This window comes from Bufo gargarizans, chromosome 2 (assembly GCF_014858855.1).
Source record: "Bufo gargarizans isolate SCDJY-AF-19 chromosome 2, ASM1485885v1, whole genome shotgun sequence".
NCBI lineage: Eukaryota > Metazoa > Chordata > Amphibia > Anura > Bufonidae > Bufo > Bufo gargarizans.
The window spans coordinates 111638752-111648748 of record NC_058081.1 but is presented as its reverse complement, the minus strand read 5'-3'; the positions used below and the strand labels follow the sequence as shown (position 1 = coordinate 111648748).

The 9997-nt window shown below is 45.5% G+C and overlaps 1 protein-coding gene across 1 annotated transcript; it reads left to right on the top strand.

Annotated features, from left to right (window-relative positions):
* The first annotated feature begins 3416 nt into the window (after positions 1-3416).
* On the top strand, positions 3417-9166 carry ERF (ETS2 repressor factor). Its single transcript, XM_044283184.1, has 3 exons — positions 3417-3956; positions 4811-5246; positions 8725-9166. The coding sequence occupies exons 1-3, from the start codon at positions 3428-3430 to the stop codon at positions 9017-9019; spliced, it is 1260 nt and encodes a 419-aa protein (XP_044139119.1). The 5' UTR covers positions 3417-3427; the 3' UTR covers positions 9020-9166.
* Positions 9167-9997: the final 831 nt, after the last annotated feature.

Sequence of the window (9997 nt, the reverse complement as noted above, 5' to 3'; positions counted from 1 at the left end):
TTCAAAAACCCGACCAAGTTCAAAAAGGGAGAGTTTTTTTGCCTTTGCCATCACAACGTGTGACTACCTGACAGAAAATGACAATGAATACACATCTTTGCACAGATTTGGCCTTTTAAAGGCATGTGGTCCTAAAAGCTGAAAAACAGCCTGTTTCAGTTTAATCGTTATTTTCAATTAATTGAATGCTCAGAAAATGTTTTGTCTCACTCTCATTTCTTCTTGTTGCATGTTGAAGCTCTACTTGGAACCTTGTTAAGATCCAACAATGTAAAATATGATTTTTTGCCATTTTTCAAGTGGTCTTAAACTTTTGATCAGGACTGTATAAAGAAATGTATATGAGATAGATAGATAGATAGATAGATAGATAGATAGATAGATAGATAGATAGATAGATACTGTAGATAAAAAATAAAACATGCAAAAAGGCAGCACTCTCACATATAAAAAAATGAAAAAAGATGTATTCACCCATGCATTGTGTCCTGCATGGGTGAATAAATCTTTTTTCTTTTTTTTATATGTGAGAGTGCTGCCTTTTTGCATTTTTTGTTTATTTAGTCGCGTCCCATTTAACTTGCACCTCCCTCTTTCACCACCTTTTGTCTAGTGCTGGCATTTTTCAGCTTTAGATAGATGGATAGATAGATAGAAACATTGCCTTGGGATTAAACAGGTCCACCATCCATTCACTGCATTTGGAGTGCTGCCTCATTTTTGCATTTTGGATCTTTCAGTTGACTGTTGCCTATTGCCCCAGAGGGATTGCACCCGACTATCACCAACTGACCGTGCTGCTGCTCCTTCTAGATAGATAGATAATAAATGATAGATATATGCATATGACATCATAACCATCCAAAAATAAATGCATTATTACATGCTGATCATGAAATACATAGGTGAACTGGGTACAACAGAGCAAGATGTGTGCTTTGTCAGCCCTTGCTAATAGAGGATGGTCCATCTCTATGCTGTCCATATACCCTAACTCTCCATGAGAGAACCCCTTGAATCAATAATTTCTTTATTTCAAAATAACCAATTTCATGAATTCCCTTTTGTTACGCAAAAAACAACAGAAATTCTATACGCAGCGTGCCTCTCTGAATACCGTATGGTGAAGGAACTTCAGGACACCAGGGCTGGCTAAGGAAGAATCCACGAGAGCACATTGATCATATTCAGCCTTTAGTGTCACTTTGTAGGGTTTTTCTTTGTAACTCGGCTTGGCGGCTGGAGAATTTGATAAATGAGTTTACATGGGGTTCTAAACGCTGTAAGTAAATGTATGTTGTTTTAATCTGGTAATGATACAGCAAAATGTTTAAATTTGCCACCTCTTGGGAAATCAAGATTTAGGGCAGAGAAAGAGAGAAAAGCTCCAACTAGAGAACAAGATGTTATTTTAATGACCATAATGAATAGACCCTGATGGTTTTGGCTGTTCTCACTGATTTTAAAGTTGGCTCTTTCCAGTACAATTTGCATTTTGAATTCCTTTGTGATATTCTCATAGACTCTTCTGCTTCTCATCTCCCCTGAATTTAAGACTTCTGTTATTTTGGTGATATAGTGTAGTGTATAATGAGGACACCGGGCGATGGTTGTGTTCTGCCAAAGCATTATTGTAAACTGCTGCATCAACCCGTGCTCTGGGTCACAATCTGCTTTACAACAGATGCAAAGAATAGGAACCGAGTTAATCCATCCTCTGACCACTAGCAGAGTTAGAAGGAATAAGATGGGATCATCTTCACTCATTTACCATAGGAAGGCCATTTCACATTGGACTAAACCATGGCAATGCAATGTAGCAATATTCCTAAAACCAATCTGTTGTGCTCTCAAATGGCGCCTGTTGACCTAATCCATCTATTAATCCATACGTTTTTTTTTTTATAACTTGACTTATTATTAGAGATGAGCGAATCAAAACTGACGAAGTGTTATGCGATCCGAATTTCAGGAAAAATTTGATCCGCACCGAATCCAAATTTCCTCATGCTTTGTGGTAACGAATCACATTTTTTCCTAAAATGACTGCTCCACATGTTAGGACATGGAGCAAAGATCTCTGGGATCACCCACAATGCCATGCATGCAGCCAATCAGCAGCCAGCCAGCCCTCTGATGTCACAGCCCTATAAATGCCCTCAGCCATTTGGATTCAGCCATTTTCCAGTGTACTTAGTGCAGGGAGAGACATCAGCAGGCGCTAGGGAAAGTGCTAGGAAAGGCTTGAAAACTGTTATTTTGCTAAATAGAAGTTATGGGAAAGTGCACTAGAAGCGTAGGGAAAGTATAGGGAGGAATTATTCCACAGTATTGAAGCAGAACAGGGCTCAATCCTATTACACTTTGCTGCACTGACTGCGGATCCAAATTGCCATTATACTGCTGCTTTTAGGTTTGCAATAAATGATACCTCTGTAATTCCAGCAAACCTTGCTTGTTATTGGGATGCAAGTGCTGTGTGATACAGCTATTAACAGGGTGTATTACTAGGAAATATTTATACGTCTTATTAGCCCTTGTGCGGTGCAGTTATCGTTCTAAAGCCTTTTTTGGCATGTATAAGTGGGTAAAAAAGGGCTTATTAGCAGTTGTGCAGTGAAATAAGAAAATAACAGCCTTTTTTGGCGTGTATTAGTGATAAAAAAAAGTATTATTTGCCGTTCAGCGGTGCAGTTATATGTTCTAAAAGCCTTTTTTGGCGTGTATTAGTGGGAAAAAAGGGCTTATTAGCCGTTGTGTGGTGAAGTGAGAAAATGACAGCCCTTTTTGGGGTATATTAGTGGCAACAAAAAAAGTATTATTTGCCGTTCAGCGGTGGTTATATGTTCTAAAGCCTTTTTGGGCGTGTATTAGTGGGGAAAAAAGGGCTTATTAGCCGTTGCATGTGGTGAAGTGAAAAATTTACAGCCCTTTTTGGCGTGTATTAGTGGCAAAAAATAAGTAATAATACTCTAGTGGCTTCCTCATGCTACTGCTCCCACCTCCACACTATGTCACCTTGCCACTTTGTGGTCTCCTCATGCTGCTGCTAAATCAACACTATGTCACTGGGCCACTCTGTGGCCTCCTCATGCTGCTGCTGCCACCTCCACACTATGTCACCTTGCCACTCTGTGGTCTCCTCATGCTGCTGCTAAATCAACACTATGTCACTGGGTCACTCTGTGGCCTCCTCATGCTGCTGCTGCTACCTCCACGCTATGTCACCTTGCCACTCTGGGGCCTCTTGTGCTGCTGCTAAATCAACACTATGTCACTGGGCCACTCTGTGGCTTCCTTATGCTGCTGCCAACTGAACACTATGTAAATAGGCCACTCTGTGGTTTCCTCATGCTGCTGCCACCCTCCTCACTCCATGACTGGGCCAGTATTTTGCCTTTTTGGCCTTTGCAAGTGCAAACCTCAAATGAACTACAACAAGCTGAGGCAATCCCTCAGGTATTACTACAACAAGAGAATCCTTCACAAAACCAAAGGCAAACGCTTCACCTACAAGCTCAACTTCAACAAGCTGGTGCTGTTCAACTACCTCTTCATCGACATGGGCATGGCGGGAGGGCCAGTAACTCTGAGTGCTCTGCCTATAACGTCAGGAGAAACACACTTCCGTTTCCCGCCCTGCACCCCTTCAGATGTTTTGTCTCCACCCACCCTCTTCTCATCCGTGGCACGTCGTCTCGCCCGTGGATCAGTCAGTGACTGCAGCGACGGCACCTCGACTAACTCTGAAGTCGAAGAGAGTCTGAGCGAAGAGCAGCACCGACGAGGCCCCGGGCCTGACATCCCAGCGTTCAGAGGGCCACCACTTCCTCGACTCACTCATGAGGACATTTTCAGGGTCTACCCTCATCCACGGGTGCCAGAACCCCTCAGCCCATTCCCAGTGTCGCCAATAGGAGCTCCTACTGGCCTCTTGCTCCCTCAGCTCTCACCTGCCTTACCAATGACTAGTGTTGGGCGTGAACATTCGAATAGAGAATATTAATTGTGAATATCGGCACTTCGAGAATTCGGAAAATATATAGTGATATATATTCGTAATTTCTAATATTCTAGATTTTTTTTTTCCGTCAGTAACCTCCCTTCTTGCTTGTGGGCCAATGAGAAGTCTGCAATGTCTTTGTCTGAGCTTAGCAACATCCCTAGCAACCGATAGGAAAGTTGCCTACCCCTTACTATAGAAGAACCTCCCCAGCAGCCCTTGCATGCAGTATTTTGCAGAACTGAGAGAGAGAGAGAGAGCAGTGTTATTGCTGTGCTCTCTGCTTTCCTGTGTCATTACATTAGATAGTTAGTTAGCTTATATATATAATACAGATAGTTAGTGGGAGATAGTCAGTGTAGGTTAGATAGTGATATACTGTAGTGTAGCTGACAGGTTCTGCTGTCCATACATACATACATAGTGCTGTGATGTCACAAGTTCACAATAATACTTAGTGCACCAATCACTAATAAGTAGTCAGACCTGTTAAAATGTTAAGTTGCACGTATTGCGCCAAAATATTCGCATCATTAGTGCCGAATATTTTGGAGCACTCTATCTGCATATAAAGCTATTGTAATGTTCTGCTTTGCCAACCATTTTCTTCAGTCTCAGGAAACTCCTAGCAGCTTGAAAAATGTAGCTATAGTGACCCACGCCTGTATATCGAGCGCATTACACGAATATTACTTTGACGATTTTTTTGCGATCAAGAAAATAATCTCGAATTCGCGAATATATGACAAATATTCTACCAAATATTCACTAAATATTGCGAATTCGAATATTGCCCCTGCCGCTCATCACTACCAATGACCCAAAATCATATGAACTATACCCCATCACCTACTCTGAGCCCCATGTACCCAGGTGGTAGCCATTTTTCATTTAATCCCAAAGACATAAAGCGTTACCTTCAGGCGCACACGCAGAGCGTGTATAACTACCACCTCGGCCCACGGGCATTCCTGCACTACCCCAGTATTGTGGTGCCTCAGCCGCAACGCCCTGAAAAGCCTCTACATTTACCCCCTGATAAACCTCCATTCAAATTCAAACTTCAGCCTCCTCCTTTGGGCAAAAAGCAGCGGGACCGACCCCTGGAACCCGGTTCATCTACCTCCTCCTCCTCAGGGGACCCGCAAATCAAAGTGGAGCCAATCTCTGATGCTGAGGAAGATGAGGAGGAGCTAATGGTGGAGGTGACAGACATCAGTAAAGAAGAGGAAGAAAATGAGGAGTGTAACGGATCTCCTAGCACCCCGACCGTGTACCTCCATTGATGGATGCTCCTAGTGCTTTCCGAGGATTCCAAGCACTCTGCTCTACACCAAAACCACCACAGGAACCAGGAACAGCTCGTACAAGAGCTAAAAGTATAGCCAGGGGAGTATAGCAAATCTTTAGCGTATAGCAATCCCCAGTGTCGATCAGTTACCCAAACACCAGCCTCAACATGATGAAGGGTAAAACAGGAACTGTTTATTGAACACACAGCATTGACTTATATACACATGACATACTGAGGACATGACATAGCAGCCAATCCTGTACAGTTTAAACACAAAACTAACCCTATTCAACAAACACACTGGCATTGTCTTTGACGCAATCAACAATGAACATGCAAACAGATATCTTCACCCCCTCCATAATGACTGAATGAGAAGAGGAGACACATGTGATGGGTATAATAGGAGTCGGCTGCTATTATAATCACCTATCTTAATCCCATCACTAACACAATCAGTGGGAGTCTCAGTGCAGAGTTAACCCTTTTTGTGTTGCTGAATCCACACCATGCCTTTTTAATGGGCAATAGGAAATATGTGTATATAACAAGTGAAGGACGGCTCTCCTCTACTTATTTTCACTTTATTGCACTATCACCGGTAAAATACCTTTATTAATATTGATTTATTTTGTTAACACTTGGGATATACACACTAACACTTTGAATTTATTTGTGGAGAATCTATTTTGAAAACTACTTGATATCGGGCACTGCTATAACCAATAGAAGATAGGCAGTCCGCCAGCTCAGTTGTAGTCTGACCAGACCCCCTTTTTTTTCGCATTTTTGCATCTAGTATCCATAGCTGTATCGATTGGCTATATCAGTGGACCGATATTCTATGATCTCTTATTTGATATTTTAGTATATTTTCTATCATTTTAACCCACTGAGGGTATAGCTCTGTTTATGCCATACTATAGTGATTATTTGTATATATCTATGTACTGTCGGTCGGTGCCTAAGTTAGTCGAGTAGCCCACCCATAAACAAACACTGGTCCTGTTGAACTCTGGGGCCTGGCTCTGTTCTGTATGTCCCCAGCTGTTGACTGGGCATCTGCTACTCCTTGCTTCATTGTTGTTCTCTAGCTTGGAGCTGTAGGTACTTGGTGGGCCGAGGCCGACTGCGCTCTGCCCAGATGCCAGCTCTTCCGCTGGGGTAGCCAGTGGGGAGTCAGGCTCTGGACAATAGGATAGGGGAGGGCAGAGGCCAACTGCGCTCTGCCCAGATGCCAGCTCTTCCGCTGGGGTAGCCAGTGGGGAGTCAGGCTCTGGACAAGAGGATAGGGGAGGGCAGAGGCCGACTGCGCTCTGCCCAGATGCCAGCTCTTCCGCTGGGGTAGCCTGTGGGGAGTCATTCTCTGGAGAAGAGGATAGGGGAGGGCAGAGGCCAACTTCGCTCTGCGCAGATGCCAGCTCTTCCGCTAGGATGGGGTCAGGGAATCCTGCCCCCAGGACCTTGTTGCGGATCAGCTGTGGAGAGGAGGGATCCTTTACCTCCTCCTCCTGGCATTCCTGCGGGGTTGGTGGGGGATCCGTACCGGCCGTCCAGCATCCCGGTAGGCCTGGTGCAGAGACTGCGGTCCCATCTGCACCATCATAGTTAGGGGTGCTGTCCCCCTGTGGTTGGGGGAGAGAGACCGATTGTCTCCTCTCCCTTCAAGGTACACTGCTGCTGGGCAATGGAGACGATGCTCTCCTCTCCCAGCAAAATATACTGCCGCTGGGGAGCAGGACCGACTGTCCTTACTCCCTGAAACTCCGGCTGCCGTTGGGGATCTGGGCTGACTGCCCAGCATCCCTGTAGGGCTGGTTGATAGATCTCGGTCCCATCTTCACTTGCCATATGGGGTTCCCCCCAGGACCAGTCTATGAGGTCCCCTACCTCTGTAGCTGGTATTGAAGCAGGGGATACTTCAGTCGGGTCTTCCCAGTAAACCTCCACAATATCCTCCCAGCTGAAGGTCACTGGACCTGGGTCTGACACTCTGCTCTCTCGCTGAGCCCTCTCACTGGAGTGGAACAGCTGCTGGTAGTCCTGTTCCAGCTTCATATCCCAGGTCACCAGGTGGACCAGGTCTTGCTCAATTTTGTGAGTGTCGTCCCAGTCATACCTGCTCTCCCGCCACTCAAAGAGGTCCCTGAACCGGGCTTGTGTAGGGCTCCCAAACTCCAGCTCTGAAAAAGTCTCCCATAACAAGCCAGGACCATCAAACTCCTCTCCCTCTGGCTTGTCATGCTCAGCCCCATACCACAAGAGCGCCTGGTAGGCATCTTCCAGCCACAGCTCCTGCCATGCTAGGTGTTCCAATTCCTTTACCCATTCCTCCCGGGGCTGCTCTCCCAGGAAGGGCATCAGCAGGGCTACTCGCTTCTGCAACCGCTGGTCTTCCGTGGGGAGTCTCTCGTCCCACAGATACTCCACAAAACACAGTGCCTGGTACCAGATGCCTTTGCGGGCTGTATCTCAGTCATTCATGACACCCTCATTGTACTCCACTGTAGTTTCCATTCTGCTGTAGCAAGGGGCGCTGTACGGATACTAGCGTTGCCCTCAATATGTTCCACGAACGGTGTCTCCGAGCTGCTCCTCCTCGCACTAGGACGCCATCCCACTGCTTGCCACCAATGTACAGGATCTCCTAGCACCCCGACCGGGTACCTCCGTTGATGGGTGCTCCTAGTGCTTCCCAAGGACTCCAAGCACTCCGCTCTACACCAAAACCACATCAGGAACCAGGAACAGGAACAGCTCTTACAAGAGCTAATAGTATAGCCAGGGGAGTATAGCAAATCTTCAGCGTATAGCAATCCTCAGTGTCGATCAGTTACCTAAACACCAGCCTCAACATGATGAAGGGTAAAACAGAAACTCTTGATTTAACACACAGCATTTACTTATATACACATGACATACTGAGGACATGACATAGCAGCCAATCCTGTATAGTTTAAACACAAAACTAACCCTATTCAACAAACACACTGGCATTGTCTGTGACACAATTAACAAACACACTGGCATTGTCTTTGACGCAATCAACAATGAACATGCAAACAGATATCTTCACCCCCTCCATAATGAATGAATGAGAAGAGGAGACACATGTGATGGGATTATCTCCTGAGTGTATCATAGGAGTCGGCTACTATTATGATCAACTATCTTAATCCCATCTCTAACACAATCAGTGGGAGTCTCAGTGCAGAGTTAACCCTTTTTGTGTTGCTGAATCCACACCATGCCTTTTTAATGGGCAATAGAAAATATGTGGCATATAAATTACACACATAAATCAGGGTTCATAGTTCCTTGTAACGCCAAAAGGTCTGAGGGGGTCTCCATAGTTCTCGGTTCATAGTCTGTAGGAAGGAGGCTGGCCCTCAGGCTTCTCCAGCAGCCCCAGTGATGGTTCAGTCAGTCACAAGGAGGTGTTCAAAGCCCCCACAGCACCAGAGCAAAGACCCCCTCCACCTATTCCTCCTGGAAGGGAAGAAGAAGCGATTGGGGCAGGAAGTGAAAGCGGACGCTGCATCCCCCTTAGGTTGCTCTTCAAGCAACGTTGGAGCGAGGACCTGCGTCTGGAGGCCGAAGGAGGAGCTGGGGAGTCAGACAAAAAAGTGCAAAGTAATCAGGAGGAGCCAAACCTTCCCCCACAGCCGGGTGCAACCCCATGTAGGAGGGTGAGCACCGACCTCCAGAGGAACTGTCCCTAGAAAGTCTGGATTCCTAATGGAGGACTTGTGGGGCCCAGCGAGGGCAGCCGCTCTATATGCAGATTAGTGCCCTTTGTGGTATCATGTTCCAGCGGAATTTATTCCCCCAGCCCCAAAAAAATGACCTTGGGGTCCCCGGAAGTAAGGACTTGAGTTTTTATAATCCTATATTTTAACTGTTATTTTTGGGGGGGCGGGGGGCCCTGCATACATGACTGGGTTCGCTGTAGAAATGTTTTTTTTTTTAACATAAGAAAATTGCTTTAAATGATCCAACTCCCCAACAGGCGCCATCATAACCTTCCTCTATTCCGCACACGTGTAAATATCGCTTCCCTCTCTGCATGGCTTAACGCTAGGACATCAACCGGGAAAAAGTCCAAAGAAACTCGTATTCCACCAGGCCCTGCCCTTGCCACCTAAAGACTGGTGCTGTCTCAGGTTTTGGGGCGCAACATCCCCTCATTTCACCCTGGGCATTCATGCACCCCAGCGACCATCGTTACCATAACGTTTTTACTGAAGATCTGCGACGCTGCTGGCACCAGGGAATGGTTAACCTTGCGCATTGATCTCCATTAGTGTTACCTTACAGATTTCCAGTTTTATATAATATTGTATAAAAGAGGATTTTTTTTTCTTCTCCTCCTGTATTTTTATAAACTTTTATAAACCCCTCCCCCTCTTCCCCCTGCGATCTGGACTTGGGCGATCGCATCAGGTCCAGTTTCTTTTTCTTTTAAAAAAAAGGTAAAGGAAATAATAGTAAAACTTTATTATGGGGGTGCGTTCTGCATCGGACAGTATATATGTATACATATAATGAACTTGTCCGTTCTGAGGTTTTCTCTGCAAGATGGCGGCCGCTAGAAATGACATGTGACTTACTGGAAAAGCTTTGCTCCGCCCATGAAATATTTGGCGAAGTTCCGCATGCTGCCGCCGTGTTCTGCCTCCTTCTAAAATATTGTTTATAAC